Source organism: Plecotus auritus (assembly GCF_963455305.1).
Source record: "Plecotus auritus genome assembly, chromosome: 6".
NCBI classification, from domain to species: Eukaryota; Metazoa; Chordata; class Mammalia; order Chiroptera; family Vespertilionidae; genus Plecotus; species Plecotus auritus.
The window spans coordinates 2,856,135-2,878,613 of record NC_137773.1 but is presented as its reverse complement, the minus strand read 5'-3'; the positions used below and the strand labels follow the sequence as shown (position 1 = coordinate 2,878,613).

The 22,479-nt window shown below is 51.7% G+C and overlaps 1 protein-coding gene across 4 annotated transcripts; it reads left to right on the top strand.

Annotated features, from left to right (window-relative positions):
- The first annotated feature begins 859 nt into the window (after positions 1 to 859).
- On the top strand, positions 860 to 22,169 carry LOC308249987 (RB-associated KRAB zinc finger protein-like). Of its 4 annotated transcripts, none has more exons than XM_080672182.1 (5): positions 860 to 1,154; positions 2,302 to 2,361; positions 9,462 to 9,588; positions 10,118 to 10,213; positions 12,580 to 15,187. In XM_080672182.1, exons 2-5 carry the CDS (start codon positions 2,347 to 2,349, stop codon positions 14,493 to 14,495), a joined length of 2,154 nt encoding a protein of 717 aa, XP_080528308.1. In that variant the 5' UTR covers positions 860 to 1,154; positions 2,302 to 2,346; the 3' UTR covers positions 14,496 to 15,187. The 4 variants fall into 4 exon arrangements, 3 of the variants coding, with proteins under 3 accessions (XP_080528308.1, XP_080528307.1, XP_080528309.1); XM_080672181.1 differs by having other exon boundaries at positions 860 to 1,264; XR_013960809.1 differs by lacking the exons at positions 860 to 1,154; positions 2,302 to 2,361; positions 12,580 to 15,187 and adding exons at positions 21,153 to 21,283; positions 21,780 to 22,169 and having other exon boundaries at positions 9,111 to 9,588.
- The last annotated feature ends 310 nt before the right edge of the window (positions 22,170 to 22,479 follow it).

Genomic DNA, 22,479 nt, shown 5'->3' with positions numbered 1-22,479 from the left:
ATCCGGCTGTTCTATCCGGTTCTCTTGCTCTCGCCTCTGCTCCTTTACTTTGAATTTATATTAGTTCACACAAACACTCCATCCATGCTTTTGTTCCGGCCCTCCGGTCCAGTTTAAGAACCCATTGTGGCTCTCGAGTCAAAAAGTTTGCCCACCCCTGCATCCGGTCCAGGGACGTTTTAGGCCAGGACTGTGACCGGGAGACGGGAGACACGGAAGAAGTGAGGAGTGAAATAATGGGGTGCTCACAGGCCACTGGAGTAGCTCAGGGGATGCAGGGATTCAGGAGCTGGGAGCAGCGCTGTAAAGGTGAGTAGCTGAGTGAAGAGCAGCCCAGGAGGAAACCTGTCTGTGTGTCAGGGGTGGGTTTCCTTTTCCCAACGGGGGAAGGCATCCAGATAATACTCCATGCTGTTATCGCACAACTCCATTACTAATATTTTAATTAAATGCCGCACTTATAAGTGAGCATGATACACCCCTTTCCTAGTTTGTCAGGGCTGGTAGTGGTCCCTGATTCCAATCCTGAAGCTCTCATATAACGAAAGGACAGGGCGCCGAGACACCTGGTGCAGCGTCGACATGACACACGTTCCTTTAAATTACGGGGAACCCGGCGTCCCGCCCGGGCGGCCAGCTCTCCCCGCTCAGCGCTTCGCAACCGCTGGACCAGCTGGAGACTTGGAAGACGCTCCCTAACGGGACGGCACGCAGACTTATGGGAAATGGAGTCCCGCTGCCCCGGGTGGGCCCCGGCAGGCGACTTCCGGCGTCCTCGTGCGCATGTGCACTCGGGCTGTGTGCGTGTACGCGCAGGCGCCCTGCCGCAGCGCCGCTGTCGCTTCCTGTCCGAGCCCAGGTCACCGCTGCCCCTGGTGCCCAAGCTTCGGCCTGTGTTGGGCGAGGATCCCGGGGCCTGCGGGGCTGGGCGCTGTCCGGTCGGGCCGCCACCCAGCGGGCGCGGGGCTGTGCGCTCAAGAGCTTGCGCGCGCGGGCGGAGTCTGGAGCGGCGACCCCGGAGGCGACCCCGGAGCCCGCGGGCCAGGCCCGAGGAGCTGGGCGGCGGCGGCGGGGTCGGGCTGGGCCCGTCTGCATCGCGGCGGCCCGGCCGAGGCGCGCGGGGCGGTGAGGCCCCGGGAGGGACGTCCTCCTGAGTGAGTGTGTCCCGAAGGCCCAGAGCCGGCTCCTCGGGGACGCGGCTGGGGAGGCGCAGAGGCGGGGACCCCGGGAGAGAAGCGGCGGCGCCTCGGGAGCCTTGGGGCAGGTCAGCGAGTCCCGACGGACGGGTCGTGCGTTTGCGGCCCCGGGCAGTTCGGGGTCTTCCCGCCCGCAGTGAGCAGGGCTGGGGACTCGCCCCGGACGAGGACACGCGAGTTTGCGGGAGGGAGCGGGGACCGCTCCCCGGGGATCCGCGTGTCTGAGCCGGAGGGGCAGGCTGCTGGGAGTGGGCGCCCCCCCTGCACTTGGGACTTCCCTGTCTCCTGGGGGTCTAGGAGGTCCCAGCCTGGGCTTCGACGGTGCCCCTCCTCCCTGCACCCCAACACCCCTTCCCTGCACCCCAACACGCCTCGCCCTCCCCAGGTTCCAAACGTGTCTCTAAAGGTCCCCCAGGACCGTGTTCACTGGCCTAAGCGTGTGCCGACTCCCCTTGGAGCCGCCTGTGCAGTCCCGGTGCAGCGCATTAGGTCAGCCTGCAGGGGGCGTCCTCCGCCTCGGTGACGGCGGCGGAAGCGCTTGGGCCTGAGAAGGGCGGTGGCCTGCCCGGGGTGCCCTTGTGTAGGGGGCTTGCTAACAGAACTCAGACTCCCAGGGCACGTGTTCTGCCCACTGTCTGCCGGTTTTCTTAAAAGAGTGAGGGCAGCACTAACCAAGTCTTGTCGGGTAAACAAAACCATGCCGTCATGCACATTCACCCCCCTTCTGAGAGCACATACTCTGTATTCCTTGATTTTTAACAATGGAAAGAAAAGTAAGAAATAGGAAAACAGTGTAACAGAATTCCCCCCCCCCCCCCCCCGCCACACACACACACACACACACACCTTTTATGTAATGGTGGCCAGCTGTGTGAAAACGGAGTCAGTGTGGATGTTCACCAATGAGAGGAGCCTGTCGGGTTACCTCCACTCCTTCGGGCGTGGCAATGGTTGGGGTGTGTCTCCTCTGTCACCCTTGAGCCCTTTTTGAGTGTTCACAGGGTATCATTTTATGAGGTTTTCTGTGGTGATTCTTATGCAGAAGGTTCCCGGCTAGGCGGGCCAGGGTACTCATGACTTCAATGACTTGCTTGTTCTCCCCTAGGTCCACTGTTAACAATCCTCTACACTTTCCCAAGAGCAGCAGAAAATGCATGAGTCCCAGGTGAGTTCTCCCACTGTGCTCTGTAAGACAGCTTAGGAAGTTTATAAGGATCCATACTTTAAACCGGGAGCAGAGAGAAATGCAGTTCAGAGAGTGTCGGCGGATCGGCACCAAGCATCCGTTGTCGAATTCGCATGTCCAGGTAGTATGATCCTTTAGGGCGAGTGAGGTTGAGCTGCAAATACGGCCCGTGCCCTTGACCGTCATAGGAAAAGGGAACTACCATCCATTATGTGATTTGTAGACGACTCTGTGACTTGTTAGTTGTGGGTTGTAAAGATCTCCCAGGACTTGGGAATTTTCCTCTAATGAAGTTGATATCACGTGGATAGCTTTCATAACAACAACCAGAGCGTCATTGCAATATAGGGCTTCTACTCGCTTTTTTTTTTTTTTTTTAATATATTTTATTGATACTTTACAGAGAGGAAGGGAGAGGGATAGAGAGTTAGAAACATCGATGAGAGAGAAACATCGATCAGCTGCCTCCTGCACACCCCCCACTGGGGATGTGCCCGCAACCAAGGTACATGCCCTTGACCGGAATCGAACCCGGGACCCTTCAGTCCGCAGGCCGACGCTCTATCCACTGAGCCAAACCGGTTTCGGCTCTACTCGCTTTTTTAAGCAGGGGGCCTCCTGCCCAAGGGAACAATATTTTGTTTTTTTTCAGGCACCAAAAATGTTGTGATCGAAATAGACACATTTCCATTGTTCCTGCCTAACCCAGGGGTAACATCGGAGTCATAGGGCACTGACCTACTCACCCTTAGATAGTCCTGTTAGTCTGTCTCTTGGGTCGCCCAGCAAACAGTACAGAAAAGTCTTCCCTAGTCAGGGTGTCCTCACTCCCCATCCCCACTTCAGGCCTCAGGGTCTTGGCTTAGTCCCTCCCACTTTCCTGCACCTGTTGGTGAAGATTAGCAGGGACCTCATTATCGTCAAGTCCGCTGGACGTTTGCCAGTCCTTTTCCTCACGTGACTATGCATCTGCCTTTGACATCTGTTTCTTCCAAACTGATACTTCCTCCCTTTCCTTGGCTTAAAAACAAAACAACGGACCTGTATTTCCCTACGTATCTCTGAAGGATAGAGAGGCTTTCGAAGGTGGGCGGGGATAATCCACAATGCTGTTCTTCGTTATGTAAGATCGGCGTTCCAGATTTCCATTTTCTAAGTGGTGTTTTATTTGTTCTTTTCGATCGGGATACAAGTAGGGGCCATGTTACAATTGGCCTCTTTTAATAATAACTTTCCCTTTATGTCTCGTGTTATTTCTGGGAAATCGGGTTGTGCCCTGGCCCGTGTGGCTCAATCGGTTGGGCACTGAGAGGTCGCTGGTTGATTCCAGGTCAGGGCACATGCCCGGGTTGTGGGCTCAGTCCCCAGTGGGGGCATGCAGGAGGCAGCCGATTGATGTTTCTCTCTCCTTCTCCCCTCCTCTCTAAAAATTAATAAAAAGTCTTTTAAAATGTTTAAAAACTAAATTGGGTTGTTTATTCTCCATTTCCCACCGTCGGGACTGTGCTGATTGCATTGCTGTCTGTGGTAACTTTACTTTTTAAAGTCCCTGTACTCCTTGTGAAGTTGGTAGTGAGACGTGGAGATTTACTCAGGTTTAGGTTCAGTTCCTTTGGGAAGACTGTGCTGTGACATTTGTCCTCTTCCTTCTGGAGGCCCTATTACCTTCCTGTCCTGTCTCGTGATGTTAGCGTCTGTTGGCTGATACTCGTTGTCCTGATCCACGAATTCACTAGGGGAGACCACATGGTGACATGCTTCCTTACCGTTTCTTCTTCGTTTGCGAGCTGGGATCCTCTTCTAAGGAAAACATCTCTCCGCTGGGTCCTGTGGTTCATGCGGGAAGGACAGTTTCCACAGCGCTGAGCCGGCTCCCGAGGGCCAGGGCTCCACGTCTCAGTCTGCGTCTCTGTGAGCTCATGGGCTAAAGGAATTGGGTGGATTCAAGTTGTTCCTCTTTCTGATGGTTAAGTGGGCCCCTCTTTGAATCCCCTCACATGAGTTTCTGCATCCTTTTGAAACATTCCCTCTGTATTTTATAGTAGTTCCTTTTATCCAACATTTTATTTGGAAAAACTTCAAATTTACAGAACAGTCACAAGGATTGTACAAGCACTCCATGTTCCTGTTGCCGAGACGCTCCAGGCTTTGACATTTTTAACAGTGGCTTTATCGTTTTCTCTCTGTGTGTATTACATTTATTTCTGAGTTCTTGGAGAATGGCTGTCATGTCATGCCCCCTTAACCTGTCTTTCAGATTTAACCTTCTAAGGTCAAGAACATTCTCTTACATATTCTCGGCACGGTTACTGAATTTAGGCAGTTTACCATTGATGTAATGCCTTTATCCGATCCACACTCATCTTTCCGTTTAGCCAGTTTCCCAGCATTTCCTGTTTTGAATTTCCGGTGGAGGCTGCGGTCGGGATTATGAATTCCATTCAGCCCTTTCTCCTCTCCTCTGTCTCGGTGCTCCTCCCTGCCCCAGGCTGGGCCTCGCCGGCGGGACCTGTGGGGCCCACGGGTGCAATTCCATCTCACGGAATGGCTGGTGCTTCCCATTAAAGAAAAATCTGACTTTAGAACTTGAGAGGACAGAAGCATACATATGTGTGTGTGCGAGCATGTGTGTGCCTGTACTCATTTAAAAAGTGTACATGTGTGCTTGTGTGTGATGGAGATAGATATGTATATATGTATCACATACATATGCATATATCACACATACTATGCACATTATAAGAGTTCATGTGTAAATATATACATATACTCATGTTAGTGAAATATCAATCAATTTCTATTTTTTGAGGGTTTTCTTTGTTAAATTCAGATGCATTTTGAATATTCCCAGAGGCCTTTCAGCATCTTTGCAGATACAAGATTTTCCTTCTGGTCCATACTCTAATGGTATATTAATGGATTGCCAGGTATTAAACTAGTCTGTATTCCTGGAGTAAGTCCCATTTAGCTATTGTATGTGATCTTTTCAATCTGGTCCTGAATTCTGTTTGCTAATACTTTGTTTTGGATATTTGTGTTGATATAAGTGATAGTGGTATGCAGTGTTACTTACTGATGAAGTAGTCTTCTGACCCTGCCCCTCCTTGCCTTGTGGACCAACTTACACCAGGTTATTGCCGCCTCCCGGTGCTATGATAGCTCACCTGGCTTGTCCTGGAATATCCTGGATGTCCTGCTTTGCTGTCAGGCGGCTCGGCCTCTGCGTCAGGGAATCGCAGCTGTGGGACCTACAGTGGGGCCGTGTCAGCGGGTCGAGACCCTTTGTTGACACAGCCTTTGTAAATAATAGGAAAATGGAACTCGTTTACTGAGCGCTGCCCTCCTGAAACAGGACCTAAACGTATGCAGTTCCTAAAGCTGCTCCTTACCAGCACTGGGCTCCGAGCTTGCGGCTCTCCTGAGGTTTCCGTGGGCCCCGCTCCTCTTTGCTGGCGCTCTCGGGTTTCCGTGGAGAACAGTGTGCGCTGCTGTCAGGCAGCTGTTTTATTAGATAACGAGAGGCCCGGTGCACGAAATTCATGCACGGGAGGGGGTGTCCCTCAGCCCGGCCTGCACCTTCTCCAATCCGGGACTCCTCAGGGGATGTCCGACCCCACAGGGATCGGGCCTAAACCGGCAATCGGACATCCTTCTCGCCATCTGGGACCGCTGGATCCTAACTGCTCACCTGCCTGCCCGCTTGATCGCCCCTAACCACTCTGCCTGCCAGCCTTCTCGCCCCCAACTGCCCTCCCCTCCTGGCCTGATCGCCCCTAACCGCCTCTGCCTTGGCCCGCCACCATGGCTTTGTCCAGAAGGATGGCTGGAAGGTCTCCTGGTCTAATTAGCATATTACCCTTTTGTTAGCATAGATATGTTGTCTCGCTTTTCTGAAAATACCTGTAGAATATCATTAAGTCTACATGATTTCAAAATCGTTTTCTTTTAAAAGTTGTGGGCTGCTCTCCATGAGAAACGTCAGTTACTAAGGCTCTAGGGTATTTTTTTCCCTCTGTAATTTTTTGGATTTTCCCCTTATCCTCTTGGCTATTTTATCAGGAAATTTCTGATCTCTGTACTCCCCCCAGTATTCTCCTTTGGGTGTTAGATGGCCCCTTCTGAGTGAGGGCGAGCCTGAGTCTTCAGCTCCGGAACCAGCTTCCATCCTGCCTTTAGCGCTTCCTGTGGCTCCTCCCCCACGTCTGTCTTTCTGAAAACGTTGGATCTGTTGGGTCTGGTTGTTTTATCTCAGGTTTGCTTTCATCATTTCAGTCTCTGATTTCTGAGAGACTTCCTCACATATATTGTCTCAGTTGTTATTCAAGCTTCTTACTTGAGGATCTTGAAAAAATTCAGTAATGCAGTCTTTAATTTCTAAGTATCCTCTGGTGACTGTTGCTTAGCAGACTGTTCTCTTTTTATGGAAGCGATATGTTGCTTAATTTATTAAAAATATAAATCAATACAAAATAATGTGAATTTATTAAAAACATAAATCAATATAAAGCTATACAAGTTGTTTGCTTTATGAATTTGATCATATTGTGGTTGGATTATTCATTTGATGTTTATCTTTTATTTACACTGTTTTCCTCAGCTGGTGACTTTGGACGTTTTTAGTTTCAGTGTTTGAGATAATAATTGTTGCCGCTGACGTGAGCGTATCGGCGAATGAGCCCGTTTTGCTCCTCTCCCCTGTATGGGGGGGATGGCTGCAGCAGGGATGGGGAGCGATATGTGTGTAATTCGGTTGGTATCACATCATTTTCCCCTCAATTTTTTTCTTGTGTACAATGCACATAACACAAAACTTGCTCTCTTCACCGTCTTTAAAGGCTGCAGCTCAGTGGCATTAAGTACATCCACATGGTTGCGCAGCCATTACCGCCATCCATCTCCAGAATGCTTCTCAACTTGCAAAACTGAGACTCTGTCCTTGTTGAACACGAACTCCCCATCTCCCCAGCCCCCAGCACCTCCCGTCTCCTGCCTGTCTGTGAATCTGACTCCTCTGAGGGCCTCGTGCAAGTGGAATCCCACATGTGTCTTTGTGATGGGGGCGTTTCACTTAGCATGCGGTCCTTGAACTGCATTCATGTTGGACCAGCTGTCAAAGTTTCCTTCTTTTTAAGGCTGAGCAGTGTCCATGTGAGCGCAGACCACGTCTTGCTTACTCAGTCATCCGGTAATGGACGCTTGGTCACCTCCCCCTTTAGCCGGGGGAATAATGCTGCTGTGCACGAGGGGGGTACACCTACCTCCTCAAGTCCTTCCCGTTTCTTGGGCTGTGGACCCAGAGGTGGGCTTGCGGGGTCAGTGATCATTCTAGTTTTGACTTTTTTGAGGAACCATCATCCTGTGTCCACAGCAGCCGCCCCACTTTACACCCACAGAGCACGGGGCTCCAGTTTCTCCATCCCTAGTATTTGGCCACGCTGGCCGCTCGGCTGCTCATGTGGAGACTGGCCTCCTGAGTGTTGCCTCCGGGAAGAGCCCCCACGTTCGGATGCAGAGAGTTGACTGTGTCCTGCTTCGCTGAGAGGGCCTTGGGTTACCCTCCGGTCCTGCTGTCCCATCTGCCTGACCATTTGCCCGACAGACCTTTTCTGCCTGGACAGTGAGTATGTCATCACCCTAATTAGGGGGTCTGGAGTGTGATGTACCCCTGTGTCTTGGCCACAGAGGTGTCACCAGATTTAACCCTCATCTGGCTGCTCTGCACGGAGAGCAGGAAGTGCCGAGCCGCCCGGTGTCCTGTGGCCGGTCTCAGTCGGCCCGGCGCCGTGCCCACGGGACCTCTGGCCGGGCCTGGGGACGCTCAGGGGCTCTGGGCGAGTCTGCTGTCACCGGGGCTGCGGCCCAGCACCTGCCTGTCCAACGTGTTCGCAGCTCTGGTTTCTCACCGGCCCTACCCCGCCTCCCGGGGGGTTCCTCAGGAACGCCTGCTGTGGCAGCCAGTGTGTCCAGGGCTACCGGGAGGTGACTCCATCGGCATGTTTCTTTGAATTGGGCTTTTGGGTTGTCGTGGGCCGGAGAGTAATTGGGTGTGTTCAGCTTACACTGGAATTAGAATCCCTTCCTACTGCCCTAACCGGTTTGGCTCAGTGGATAGAGCGTCGGCCTGTGGACTGAAGGGTCCCAGGTTCGATTCCGGTCAAGGGCATGTACCTTGGTTGCGGGCACATCCCCAGTGGGGAGTGTGCAGGAGGCAGCTGGTCGATGTTTCTAACTCTCTATCCCTCTCCCTTCCTCTCTGTAAAAAATCAATAAAATATATTAAAAAAAAGAATCCCTTCCTACTGTGCACAAGCTGTCCTTAGCAAGTGCCCCCTGCCTCTGCCCGTGCCAGCCCTGGCGCTGGTGCCGCTTCTGTTTTTGCCATTGGCACTTCTTGCCCCTCCTCCTCTTCCTGTGGAATACCCAGCAGAGCCCGGAGCCTGAGCTGCAACAGGAAATGACAATAATTTGCTTCTTGCATGCATCGCTCTAATAGCACCTCGGGCATTCGTGCAAACAACAGATCCTCTCGCTGTGAGCCTGTGGTGCTGAGATAAAGCCGGAGGCAGGGGCAGCTTAGTCGTGCAGGGAGCCGCTGTGACTGAGTCTGAGGCTCCGGGCTGGCAGTGGGGACCCGGAGCGTGAGTGTGCGGGGGGGGGGGGGGGGGGGGGGGGGTGGGAAGACCAGGGAGGGTCGCGGCGCCAGCACCAAGAGGCAGGGAAGAGGAGGAGCCACCGGCAAAGGCCCCTGAAGAAACAAGGGGTGAAGGGGGTGCGCATCGCCTGCTGCCTGCGGGTCGGATGTCCGCCTTCTGAGAGCAGGAGCGGAGCCCCCAGGCTCAGATACTCCTGTTGTCAAATCAGAAAACCGTTTCTCTTTGGTTTGAGGGTTTTGTTATTATTTTTTTTCACAAGAAGGAACCCAGATGCCATGCGTTTCTGACATGGTTTGTTTCCCTTCCACAACCTGTAACGTAAAAGGGACACCGGGTCCCTGGTTGCCTCTACCAGTGAGCTCGGTAAGCTCTCGTCCCCGGACGCCTTGTCCACGTCCCCCAATTCCCATCGCGCTGCTCTTACAGGAGCCAGTGTCATTCAAGGACGTGGCCGTGGACTTCACCCCGGAGGAGTGGCAGCAGCTGGGCCCGGAGCAGAAGACCACCTACAGGGACGTGATGCTGGAGAACTACAGCCACCTCGTCTCCGTGGGTGAGCAGAGCGGCTCCCTGAACTGCTGCTGTGGGGGGGCTTTCTAGTTCAATGATTTTAGCCTCAAGTTTGAAGAAACAGGATGGAATTCCTTTTGGGCACCAGGTGGAGTATTTGTATCTCTGCTTCTCCATCAGAAAGTTCTGACTTTGGCCCTGGCTGGGGTTGCTCAGTGGTTAGAGGTTGGCCCGTGCACCAGAGGGTTGTGGGTTCGATTCCTGGTCAAGGGCATATACCTGGATCGCAGGTCCGATCCCTGGCCCCTGTCATGGTGTGTGTGGGAGGCAATCAATTGATGTGTCTCTCTCACTTCAATGTCTCTCTCTCTCCCTGTCCCGTTCACCCTCTCTAAAAATCAATGGGAAAAAATGTCCTCGGGTGAGGATTAACAAAAAATAAACAAAGTTCTGCCTTCGATGAGGTGCAAAAGGCCACCTTACTGCAGCCTCCGAGGCAGCGCCCTCCCTGCGGCGACGCGGAAGCCGAGCAGCCGCTCCGAGCCCGTCTCCTTCCCCCCCCCCCCCCACAGGGTACGACAGCGCCAAGCCCAGTGTGATCGCCAGGTTGGAGCAGGGAGAGGAGCCGTGGGTGGCAGACGGTGACTCTGCGTGCCGGCGTTGTCCAGGTGAGTGAGTGGAATGTTCATTCTCAGAAACGGTCCCGGGCCTCTGGGAGTGCCACAGTGTCTCGGTGCCTCGATGCCCTGCTCACAGCTCCGGGACCCGAGGGCCGCACTCCCGCACGCGTCCACAGTTTCTTTGTGATTGTCCACGGGATTTCCACGCTGAGGAGCCGGTCCCTCCTCTGGCTCCTGAGTTCTCAGTGACTAAGCTGCTCCCGTGACCACAGATTTCCTCGTCTGCAGGCATTCAGAAGTCTGGCAAAATTTCCTCGAGACTTTCGTGTTCCCTCTACCTTCATTTTCTTTCCTTCCTTGTGAAGTGCCTCAGGCTCGTGTTCTGTCCCGTTTCTCTGCCCGCCCCGTGCACTCACAGGCCGACCGTGTCCTCTCCCGGAGGTCCGGGGCCAGCCACCCCCCAAGGCGAGTGCTGGTGCTGTTTGGAGGAGCTGACTGCTCCCCAGCTGCGTCCCTGGCTGATCTGGGGCGTGACACTGGCCGGCCTCCTCCTCTCCCCATCGCTCGCTCCTGTCGTCTGTTTGCTGCTCCTGTGTGCACAGCAGCCGTTCGGGAAGCGTGTGTCTCATCAGCGGGTGTGGTTCATCCTCCTGCCTTCCTCAGGAGTGCTGACCCTGGGACCTGCTCCCCACACCTTTACTTTTCTTTGGATTCTTAAAAGGGTTCATCTGGTCCCCACTGTTAGGACTTTGAATTTGTATTTATGCTGCGGATCCAGCTGCTACCTAACCCTTCACCTGTGGTCCAGCCGTTCCCTGACAGAGGCCAGTGCCAGTGAGACAGTCCGCTGCCTCCCTTCATTCTCAGAACGAACCCTCCAGATCACCAGTGCTGTGGTCTGTCCCACCTCCCTTTGCTTATGGCATGTACAAGTGTGAACAGGGGTTTTGGAAGCCCAGTGCGATGCTGGTTTGAATGGATGCTGTGAATCCAGGTAATGAAAAATCTTACTGGTGAATGGTAACTTCTCAGATTTTTCCTGTTTGTATTTGGGGCTTTGGGGCTCAGGTGTTGTAAGTTTCAGAGCAGATTCTAGGTATTGCGGTGAGTGTGGGTGAGGGTAGCTAACAGTACTTTAGAGGATCCCATAATCTGTAAGATGCCTACGTAGAAGTTCAGATTTTAGGGGCAACTTTTGGAATCTGATATTTAAGGTTTTGCACCAAATGAAGCCCAGGAGTGTGGGAACGCTTATTTGTATTGAGAATTGAGTTATGGTATTGTGTCAGGGACATGACTGGTCTTAGGAAGTTTAAATTAGAAAATTGAAGGAAAATTAATGGTGGAACTTAATGAGCATTTGTTTTGTGTCCAAATATTCTAAGCAGATGACGTGTGCTAACGAAATCAGTCTGTTCCCCACCCTGTGGTGGAGGCGCTCTGGCCCGCATTTCAGCGAGCGAACCGGCGTCACAGTGAAGTCACCTGCTCAGGTCCCCGGCTTGCAGTGTGTTTGTGGTGGGGTTCCAGCACTCCTGACCACTGGGCTCTGTTGTGCAGACAGGTTCAGTGAGTGTTCATAAGACTGTGCACCCGTCAGAGCGCCGATCTTACTGGAGAGATCTCTTGCCGTCCAGTCTTTCTTAGGTCGTTGGGACAGTTATGTGCCAGGGAACTCTCCTTCCTGGTGAATGTGATCAAGGCTAGGGAGTTGGGGCCCTGGTTGTGGGACTATCTCTAAACATGAGGAAAATGGAGCTTTTAGAATGTTCTTGGGATTTCTGTGCAGAACAGAAAGCAAAGGGGCTGGGAGGAGCTCTGCTAGTAAGGGTGTTACTATGGTAATCTTGTTGTGGAGTGATATTTTACCGTTTAATGTAAAATTGTAATCTCTTTCTCCCAAGCGTCATCCATCCTTGAACGTTTCCTTTGAATATACATCTAGCCGTTGCTGTTCTCCCACTGCCCCCGTTTGCTCTGCCTGGATCTAGCACTCTTCCAATGCCTTTGTTCTCTGCTCACCACTTGTGCTTGTTTATTTTACCTTTTATACCAGAATTTTGAACATATTTGTAAAGTAACAAAGCTACTTGTATTCAAAGTGAATTTATTCTTCCTTTATCCACTAACACTGAGTCCTACCCCACCTTATCTTTCCCCATGACTCCCTTAGCTCTACCCCTGTGTGTGTGTGTGTGTGTGTGTGTGTGTGTGTGTGTCTGTGTGTGTATCTGTCTCTCTTGAATGACAAATCAAGGGGAAAAGAGGATTATACACGTGAGTTATTTTTCATTTGTGGAAATTGGCCTAAAAGCCAAGAGTTAACCCCACAATAGGGTACTTGAGTACCACTCCTATTCTGTAGCTGGTATATTCAGATTCACAAGGTTTTTTTTAACTTTATTCCTTTTCAGAAGAAATCAAGAAAGTTGATGATGTATTAGAAAGAATCCAAGAAAACGAAGATGAACGTTCAAGGCAAACTGTTTATATAAATAGTAAAGCCTTAATTGAAGAGAGAGAGAATACATTTGATAAAACTTATAGTACAGAAGCAAACTTTGTTCCTTCAAGCATATCTCATAATTGTGTCTCTTGTGGAAAAAATGTAGAATCTAGTTCAGAATTAATTATTGGTGATGGAAGCTATGCAAGAAAGAAGTCTGATGAGTGTAATGAATGTGGGAAAACACACCATGGAGAGAAACCTTATGAATTTAATCAAAATGGGAAAGGCTTTTCTCAAAATGAAGAAAGTATTCTTCAGAAAGTTAATATTTTAGAGAAACCCTTTGAGTATAATGAATGCATGGAAGCCTTAGACAATGAAACCGTCTTCATCAGTCATAAGAGAGCTTATATCGGGGAGAAGCCCTGTGAGTGGAGTGACTCTGGACCAGACTTTCTCCAGATGTCCAATTTTAATATGTATCAGAGATCACAGATGGAAATGAAGCCCTTCGAATGCAGTGAATGTGGGAAATCCTTCTGTAAAAAGTCAAAATTCATTATACATCAGAGGGCTCACACAGGAGAGAAACCTTATGCATGTAATGTATGTGGCAAATCCTTCAGCCAAAAGGGAACCCTCACTGTACATCGGAGATCACACTTAGAGGAGAAACCCTATAAATGTAACGAATGTGGGAAAACCTTCTGTCAGAAGTTACATCTCACTCAACATTTGAGAACTCATTCAGGAGAGAAACCCTATGAATGTAGTGAATGTGGCAAAACCTTCTGCCAGAAGACGCATCTCACCCTCCACCAGAGAAATCATTCAGGGGAGAGACCCTATCCATGCAATGAGTGTGGGAAATCCTTCTCCCGCAAGTCAGCCCTCAGTGACCATCAGAGAACACACACAGGAGAGAAACTCTATAAATGTAATGAATGTGGGAAGTCCTACTACCGAAAATCTACCCTTATTACACATCAGAGAACACACACAGGAGAGAAACCTTATCAATGTAGTGAGTGTGGAAAATTCTTTTCTCGAGTGTCATACCTCACTATACATTATAGAAGCCATTTAGAAGAGAAACCCTATGAGTGTAATGAGTGTGGCAAAACCTTCAATTTGAATTCAGCCTTCATTAGACATCGGAAAGTACACACGGATGAGAAACCCCTTGAATGTAGTGAATGTGGAAAGTTTTCTCAATTCTCATATCTTACTGACCATCATACAACTCCTTTAGGAGAGAAGCCCTATGAATGTAATGAATGTGGAAGAACTTTCCTTGAAAATTCAGCTTTTGATGGACACCAGTCACTTCCAGAAGGAGAGAAATCCTATGAATGTAATATATGTGGAAAATTGTTCTCTGATTTGTCATACTACACTGTACATTATAGAAGTCATTCAGAAGAGAAGCCCTATGGATGTAGCGAATGTGGGAAAACCTTCTCCCATAATTCATCCCTCTTTAGACACCAGAGAGTACACACAGGAGAGAAGCCCTATGAGTGTTATGAATGTGGAAAGTTCTTTTCTCAGAAGTCGTATCTCACCATACATCATAGAATTCATTCAGGAGAGAAGCCTTACGAATGTAGTAAATGTGGAAAAGTCTTCTCTCGGATGTCAAACCTCACTGTACATTATAGAAGCCATTCAGGAGAGAAACCCTATGAATGTAATGAATGTGGAAAAGTCTTTTCCCAGAAGTCGTACCTCACTGTGCATTACAGAACTCATTCAGGAGAGAAGCCCTATGAATGTAATGAATGTGGGAAAAAATTCCACCACAGATCAGCCTTCAACAGCCACCAGAGAATCCATAGGCGGGGGAATGTGAATGTACTCGATGAGGGAAATCTCCTGTGAAAGTCAGACCTCATTTTAGAAAAACCCTCTGAATAATGACTTGGAGTCAGATATGATCTGAGAGTTCATGTTTTTGAATGGGGAAAAGATTCAGACGTTAGGTTCATTTTCATCTGACTTTTCACAGAGGAGAGTCCTAAGAAGGCAACAGGAAGAAATGCCTTCAGCAACATGCTACAACTCATTGGACACTAGATAATTTATACAGGAGTCAATTTTATAAATATTTAATATTTATTTTGGACTAAAGTTGTATTTACATATCAGGGAGTCATACCAAGGCAAAGTCTGTCAAAATTTATAAATGTGGAAAAATATTTTGTCTTGGAAATTGTTATACCAAAAGCCATATTTCTGATGTAAAATCACATGTTTATAGGAAAGATATCAGAAACTATCACCTCTAAACCTTTATTGTATAAAATGAAGTTTTTAAATCATCAGGACTTGATAATAAGGTCAGTAGCATTAAATACCTATATGGAAGTTTCTATCATGTTTTAAAATGCAATCTAATAACTATGCAAGTTTGGATTTGAATAATTTATGAAAAGGCAGTATTCTTATTTGAGTATTAAAATGGCAAAATGTTGGTGAGATGTTTGACAGGTACAAAATAGTTAAATGCATAACTTTCTATTATTTTCAGGCACTTATAAATGGGTTTCTAATAAATGCCTCACCAATAGTGATTTTTGTATTTTTCAACTACATTTGAGCAAAAAAAGGTTTTAAAACATACTATTTTCATAAACAATAGATAAGGACAACTCTGCTGCTCTTACTCTATAAAATATGCCCAGCTCTGATCCCACTCCTGTTTTTTAACCCATACATTTGATTGTGCAGTGTGCCAGTATTATGTAATTCTGAAACGTTATCTATACTTTTATTTGATGTGAATACAGTGTCATTATTTTGTGCACTGCCCCTCATTTCCAGTATTTTGGAACCAATTAATACAAGTTTCTAGCAGACATTTTTTTATTAACTTGATGTACTTGCTCTTCTCTTGCCTTGATGGAAGAGTTTGGTGTCTATCATTTCTTAACATGACTCAGAGGGTAAGTCCTGATTAGTCTAAACCAGTCGTGATGATCCATTTTGATTGCCTGTAGCTCTTTCATAGTGGTTGCATGACCCCGTCCAGGGCAGACAGAGTGATCAGATATGTCTTACTCCAGGAAGGGGAGAATTTAATAATAAAAAATCAGTAACCGTGATGCCACATGAAGGAAAGTAATCTAGCAGGCAGGAAGCGAATGTGGTGACATCACCATTCACCTGTATTCTTAACAAACTGGGTAGAAAGGAGCTTCTTCAGTGGGATACAGAGTATCTTAAACTACAGTCAGCAACATGCTTAGTGGGGAAATATTGAAAGTTTTCTCCCAAGATTAAAAAAAAAACAAAGAACAGACAAGGATATCTACTGTCACTAATTTTATTCAGTACTAGTGACCTGTGCACAGATTCATGCACATTGAAAGGAAATTAATTAGAAGGTGGCCGGTGGGACGGGACTGGTCTAGACGGGCCGGACGAGCCCTGGAGCCAACCTCCCGCAGTCCCTCCCGGCATCTTCAGAGTGAGCAGGTTCCCTCCAGCAGGTAGAGTCCCTCTGCCTGGCCTGCAGGGATCAAGCCGAAACCGGCTCTCCGACATCTCCCGAGGGGTCCAGAGTGCGAGAGGGCACTCTGCAAAGTTGCTGTCATACAGGGTGTGGAATGCAAATGCACGTGTGCGGTAAACCAGATTTGGGGCCAACCGTGCCCCAGCAAGAACATAACCCACGGCCGTAGGTGGAATCACGCGGCCCCGAGAGCAATTGGGCCCCCTCCTCTGGTTTCAGGGTGCGTCACCTGAGAACCACCGCTGCCAAGTCACTGCAGCTCAGCAGCTCCTGCTTTGAGCATCTGCCCCCTGGTGGTCAGTGCGCATCATCATGACCAGGCGGAAGGACACTTAGCATATTAGCCTTTTATATATATAGATAATTATGCAGACGGACCTAGCCAAGAAAGTAAGGGGAGACACGTAATCCAAAGGCTTAAGGTTTAGAATGAAATAAAACTATTGCAAATGACAAATGACATGATTTTGTATGTAGAAAAGTCTGAGAATTACACAGATAATTAGAATTAATGAGTAAATTCAGCAAGGTCCCTGCATACAAATTCATTATGAAAAATTGCTTTAATATACCAGCAGTAAACATAGGAAATGAAGAATTTGGAAGCAATACCACTTACAGTAGCATCAAAAATCCTCAAGTGCCTAGGGAAAAGCTTACCGGACCATGCTTTCAAGGTAAAAACAAAAACAGTTGCAAAACAGAGAGACATCCCTGGTGCATGAGTTCCAGGACAGGTCCTTCATGTGGTCCTCCTACCCACCCCTGAAGTGGTTAGCGTGAAAAGCATGGGAAAGGATCATGTGTTGGCAAGAATGTAAGCAACAGGAAGTCCATGCTGCCGCTGGCATTGCCAGTTGCTAGAACCATTTTGGAAATCCAGTACTTCAAGCCGAACCCTTTTCCCAAACCTAGCAGAAACCCGGGCTGTCCACCCAAGGACATGGACTGGAATGTTCGTGGTGTAGAACGCAAACCCTGAGCTCCCTGAAGGCATATATGCAGGGGGGTGCATGAACTTCAGTGGGATATTTCCCTTCAGAATGCTGTAAGGCAGAGAGAAGTCGCATACAATGATGCAGCTTAATTTCACAAATAAAGTCCAATGACAGAATCCAGACACAAAAGCGAACATCGTGGACGATTCCTTCTATTTACAATAGGAGCAGGCAAAACGTGTCTATGCACTTAGACATCAGGAGAGCGGTTGGCCTGGGCACAGGCCGGGGGGGTGGGGGAGGGCCGCTCGCTGGCGGCGTACGTTCTATTTGAAATGTGGTGCTGAATATCCCAGTGTTCTGTGCACTCGGGATATGTGTGTTGTGTGTCTGCATGTGTGTTAGACTTCCATAAAAAGTGTTTAAAATCACAAATGTCTACCATTTCTGTGGCTCAGCGCTCTTGCCATATTTTTCTAGATGAGTATGAATATGCTGCAGAACAGGAAGTAAATGGTAGATTTTGCATAATTCCGTGCAGGAAATACTCTTTATAGTAGTTTCCATGGCAACTGCTAAGATTTCCTACACTGTGACCATAAAGCTTAATTACTATAATGTATATTTTAAGTAAAATATTGGAAAGGTGACGGGTCATTACATATTTTGTCATCCTGCCCTTTGCATCTATAAATGGGTCTGAACTGCCTCTTCAATAAAGAGCTAATGTGTGTGAACGTTTCCTCTTTTCTCAAATGGTTCACGCTTCTGAGAACAGGGTGCATCTTTTCCCTGTCACAGAGCTGACCTTTCTTTGAGGTAAATAAATACAGTGGTGAGTTTGATTTGATGGGGAAAAAAAAGTATATTTAAAAGGTTTCAGGTAATCCTTTCAGATACACAGTTATCAGCGCCAATGTGAGTGGGTAAAGGAAAAAGTTAACTAAGACTTTGCACCAAAAAAAAAATAGAGCTCTTGCCCTAGCCAGTTTGGCTCAGGGGATAGAGCGTCAGCCTGTGGACTGAAGGGTCCTGGGTTCAAGTCCAGTCAAGGGCACATGCCCCAGTTGTGGGCTTGATCCCCAGTGGGGAGGGGGGGGCGTGCAGGAGGCAGCTGATCAGTGATTCTCATCATTGATGTTTGCCTCTCGGAAATCAATAAAAATATATATTAAAAAGTAGAGCTCTTGGTTGGGCTCAGCCGATGGCACAGATGACATTTGCCGGGGCGTGTCCTTGGTTTTACTTCCCCTTCCCCTGCTCGCTGGAGCCGGAAGTGCGAACAGATGAACTGCGCCCCCTGCTGGGGGAGGGGTCAGCGGCGAGATAGGGACCGATCCCCGCGTTGGCTGCCTGTTCCTGGCCGGGCTCACCCACTAGGCGCGTGGTCCAGCCAGGCCGCTGCTCGGCTTCCACACAGCCGGCTCCTGTCGTCATGAGGGCCCTTGTCCACCCCCATTTTTACTGCTGCTCAGCTTGGGGTCAGTTAACTTCTCCAGTTTGTCTCTCAAGTCTCTCAGATGGATCAAAAAGCAGTGCAAGACTGCTTATGGCTGAGGACAGAAGGTCACCCACTGTTCGGATCCGTCCCGGATGATGCAGAAATGTCGCCCACGCAGCCTTCACGGAGGGGACATGAGTGACCCGTTACAGCGCTCCCCAAATTAAACTGGATGCTGGCCACGGAGAAACGAAGCAAAATGTGCATCCCTCCTCCCAATTGCCTCAGTGGTCGTCGTGGCAAAAAATTCCCCCTCACGTGAAAGAGTTCATAGTTCCTGGCAAATCGGTGAACGGCCATTGCCTTGTGAGCCGGGGGAGCGGAGTGGGAATCATGTCAAAAGTCCCCAGAGGGAAGGCTGTCTTGGCGGAGAAGGTGTAGCACGTGGGAGGGAAGAAACGTGCAAATAGCGTGGCGTCTGCGAGCAAAACTTGGGAAACGCACCCTTTTCTCCACGCATGCGCCCATCGAGTCATTGCGGCCCTGCCGACGCGGTGGACCCGGAGGAGCGCTTGCTCGGTGCTGCGCCCCCCGCATGTGGGCCGCGGCAGGTGTGCAGGTGGCGGCTGGCGTGCAGGTGGCGTCAGGTGTGCAGGTGGCGGCCGGCGTTCAGGCGGCGTCAGGTATGCAGGTGGCGGCCGGCGTGCAGGTGGTGGCAGGTGTGCAGGCGGCTGCTGGCGTGCAGGCGGCGTCAGGTGTGCAGGCGGCGTCAGGTGTGCAGGCGGCTGCTGGCGTGCAGGCCGCGGCAGGTGTGCAGGTGGTGGCTGGCGTGCAGGTGGCGGCCGGCGTGCAGGTGGCGGCTGGCGTGCAGGCGGCGTGTTCCTCCGCGCCCCCCACGGCGCGCTGTCACCGCAGCAGAAGACAGGTGACGTTTAGTGAGGATCCTAGAAAGGAAGGGAGGGGCGATCTTTGCGGCCTGGGAGGGGTGCCCAGGGAGGTCGGCAATCCCAGCCTGCCGTGGTGGGTTCTGGGCCACGTTTGTCCTCCACTAACCCACACAGAACGGGCGGTGTGCTTGGCCTGTCCTCCGCCGGGACGGCGGGAGCCCCGGAGAAACATCCCGGCAGAGGGACAGCTGAGGACTGCAGCCACCGAGGCAGGACCCGGAGCGCCTGAGCTCAAGCAACCTTCGCAAAGACAGGGCTGGGCTGTGCTGAGTTAGAAACAGTTCAAAAGAGGGGACGGACTCAGCATCTACAAAGACTCTGGGTGTGTGTCGCTCAGTTTCCAAGGAGACATTTTTTTTCTGCCTAATATTGTGATGTGGATCAGACAAGAGAAAAGGAAAAGATGCAGTCAGTCCGATGAGCCGGGGTTCGGAGCTGCTCCAGAGGGTGTGGGAAGAGGTTCAATGAGAAGAAAGGAAACGAAAAGGGCAGAAGTGGAGATTTCAGCCGCATCCCAGGAAGCTCCAAAGTGGGGGAGACTCCCCGGATGAAGGGGGGAGAGTGTGAGTGAATGTCACGTATGGGAAAAAAAAAAACAAAAAAAAACAAAAAACACAACAAAACACAAAATGACCTCGAAAGAAAGGTCGGAGCTCTGAACAGGAATGGTCGGAAACATCCAAACCACTAAAATGAAATTAAGAATATTAAAGATAATAATGTGAAAAGGTTCTTTGAAGAGCCCATCACCCAAACATAACAGACTTGTCATCTCCCATTCCTAGCCAGTACCAGACTTACCCTCCTGCCTAAACAACCAAAAAACTGGACAAAACAGATGAGATCACGCGCTCAGACATTGGACATGAGGTGCGGGCCAGTGACCCCGGAGAGAAGAGAAAGTGACCCCTGTGGTTGCCCCAGCGCACTGCCGGGAGAGACCGCAGGCCACAGTGCGGGGAAGGGCCCCCCACCCCGAGCAGCTGGATGGTCTCCGAGTGGAGGAGACAGCGTTCAGGGGGCCAGGGAGCTAGCCGGAACCCGCAGGACAGAGGGGTGACCGGGAGAGAGCTGCACAGACCCGCGAGCTCCCGCACATGAGAACCCGCAGGCGCCGGGCTTCTGGGACGCCCGGGCTGGGGGCTCAAGTCAGGGTTGGGACTGGCATCTGGGAAGAGGGACACGGTGGGATGGGACTCCAGGGCCTCGCTCCACGTAAGGGTGGCTCCGGCTTAGGGGTGTGGCCGGTTGTGGCGGGGGGCGGGGGTGTGTCCAGTGGGCGAGGACTTGTCTGGACTCTAAGGGTGTGGTTACAGAATGGGGGTGTGGTTATGTCCTGGGGGCGTGGTCATCGCGAGGGGCGGGTGTAACAGTGGGTGGGCGTGGTTCGAGGCAGAGGCGTGGTCAGCAGTGGGGGCGTGGTTTGGGCTCGAGCCGGCACCCAGAGCTCCAGTAGCCGCTCCCTCAACTGCCTGCATCTAACAGTCCTTGGGGATCCCGAGGCTGGTGACCGGGCTGTGGACAGGTGAGGGTGACTGAGCCCTGCGAGTGAGGGCGGGCCTCTGGGGCGATGGGAAGGGGGAAGAGGGGAGGGGAGAGGGGAGGGGAGAGGTTGGGCAGGGTGGGAGGAGGCGCCCGGACCAAGCAAGGGTGGAGCCTCTGACCACCCACCCGTCACCCTCTCGCCCTTCCCTGCAGCCCCGACTGCCTCGCCATGTGGGGCCCACTGGTCCTGATGCTGCTGCTGCTCTCGTTCAGCCCCGTCCCCACCGCCACTGCTGCTCCCATCCCCAATGCCAGAGCCCAGGACACTCAGAACCTGCCCCAAGGTCCCAGCCGCCTCTGGTTGAGGGTCGGGTTGTGGGGGGGCAGGAAGGAGGGCGCGGCAGACCGCAGGAGAGGAAGTCAGAGGGACCCGAGGAGGGAGAGACCGAGGAGAGGTCTAGGGAGGGGGCCGTGGGACGGAGAGAGGCAGGAATAGGGAAAGTGGGACAGAAGAGAGACAGCAGAGGTTCAGGGACCCAGACAAGGAGGGACCAGATGGGGGCTTGGACTGGTTGGGCCTGGAGGGTCAGAGGGTGGAAAGGAGAGGGGGGAGGGGCCGCGGGCTGGCTGAGAGCCGAGCCGTCCAACACTCAGACGGCCTCCTGCGAGCGCGGGGGCCGAGGGGGGCCTGCTGCGGACGAGGGAGGCTGCCTGTGCCCGCGGGCTCAGTGCCTCCCGGCCCCGCCGCCACACACAGGACGGGGCGCGGGCGCGGGCGGGGGCGGCACCCTTGCTGGCTTGCAGCCCGAACCCCTCCTGGAGCCCCTTGTCCCTCCCCAGGTGCCAAAGGAGGCGACGGAGAGCTGTGGGCGGCGGGAAAGCCGGCCCCGCACTCGGGCTGCCCTCCGTCCTGAGGCGGCCGCGGGGCCCTGCCGCCCCGAAGCCCAGGGCCGGCCCGCGGCTCCCGGAGAAGCGTCCGTGGCTACCGGCCATCCGCCACCGGCTCCGCAGGGGGCCGCGAGGCCGGGGGACCTGGGGCCTCCCCTGTCCCAAAGAGCCCGCCCCAAGACCCGCTTCTTCCGCCCCCGGCCCCGCCCCGGGCCCCGCCCCCAGGTCCGCCCCTGGCCCCGCCCCCGGCTCCGGTTGGAAATAAAGTTCTTTCTCCCCAGCTGCGCGCTTCCTTTCCGACCTGCCCCCAACGGAAAGCGGGTCCCGTGCCGGAACCCCGAACCCCCGCACGAGCTCCCGCGGCGGGGCTGTTGCACGACGCCCACCAGGGCGCGGGGCGCACGTGGGGTGCTCTGAGGGTTTTGTTGCTGAGCATCAGACATGCGCGTGCCTGGAGGGGACACCCCCCCCCCAATACTCCAGCCTCCCTTAAAATACACTCTTTAGAGCGGCGTCGCAAGGGGTCGCGAGGAAGGTCACGGTCGAAGCTCCCTGTCCAGAGACTGGCACAGCCGCCTGGGCTGCTGACGCTGGTGAAGACTGGGGGGCGGGGGGGATCCCCCCGGGGCTGGCTCTGTCCTGAGTAAGTCAC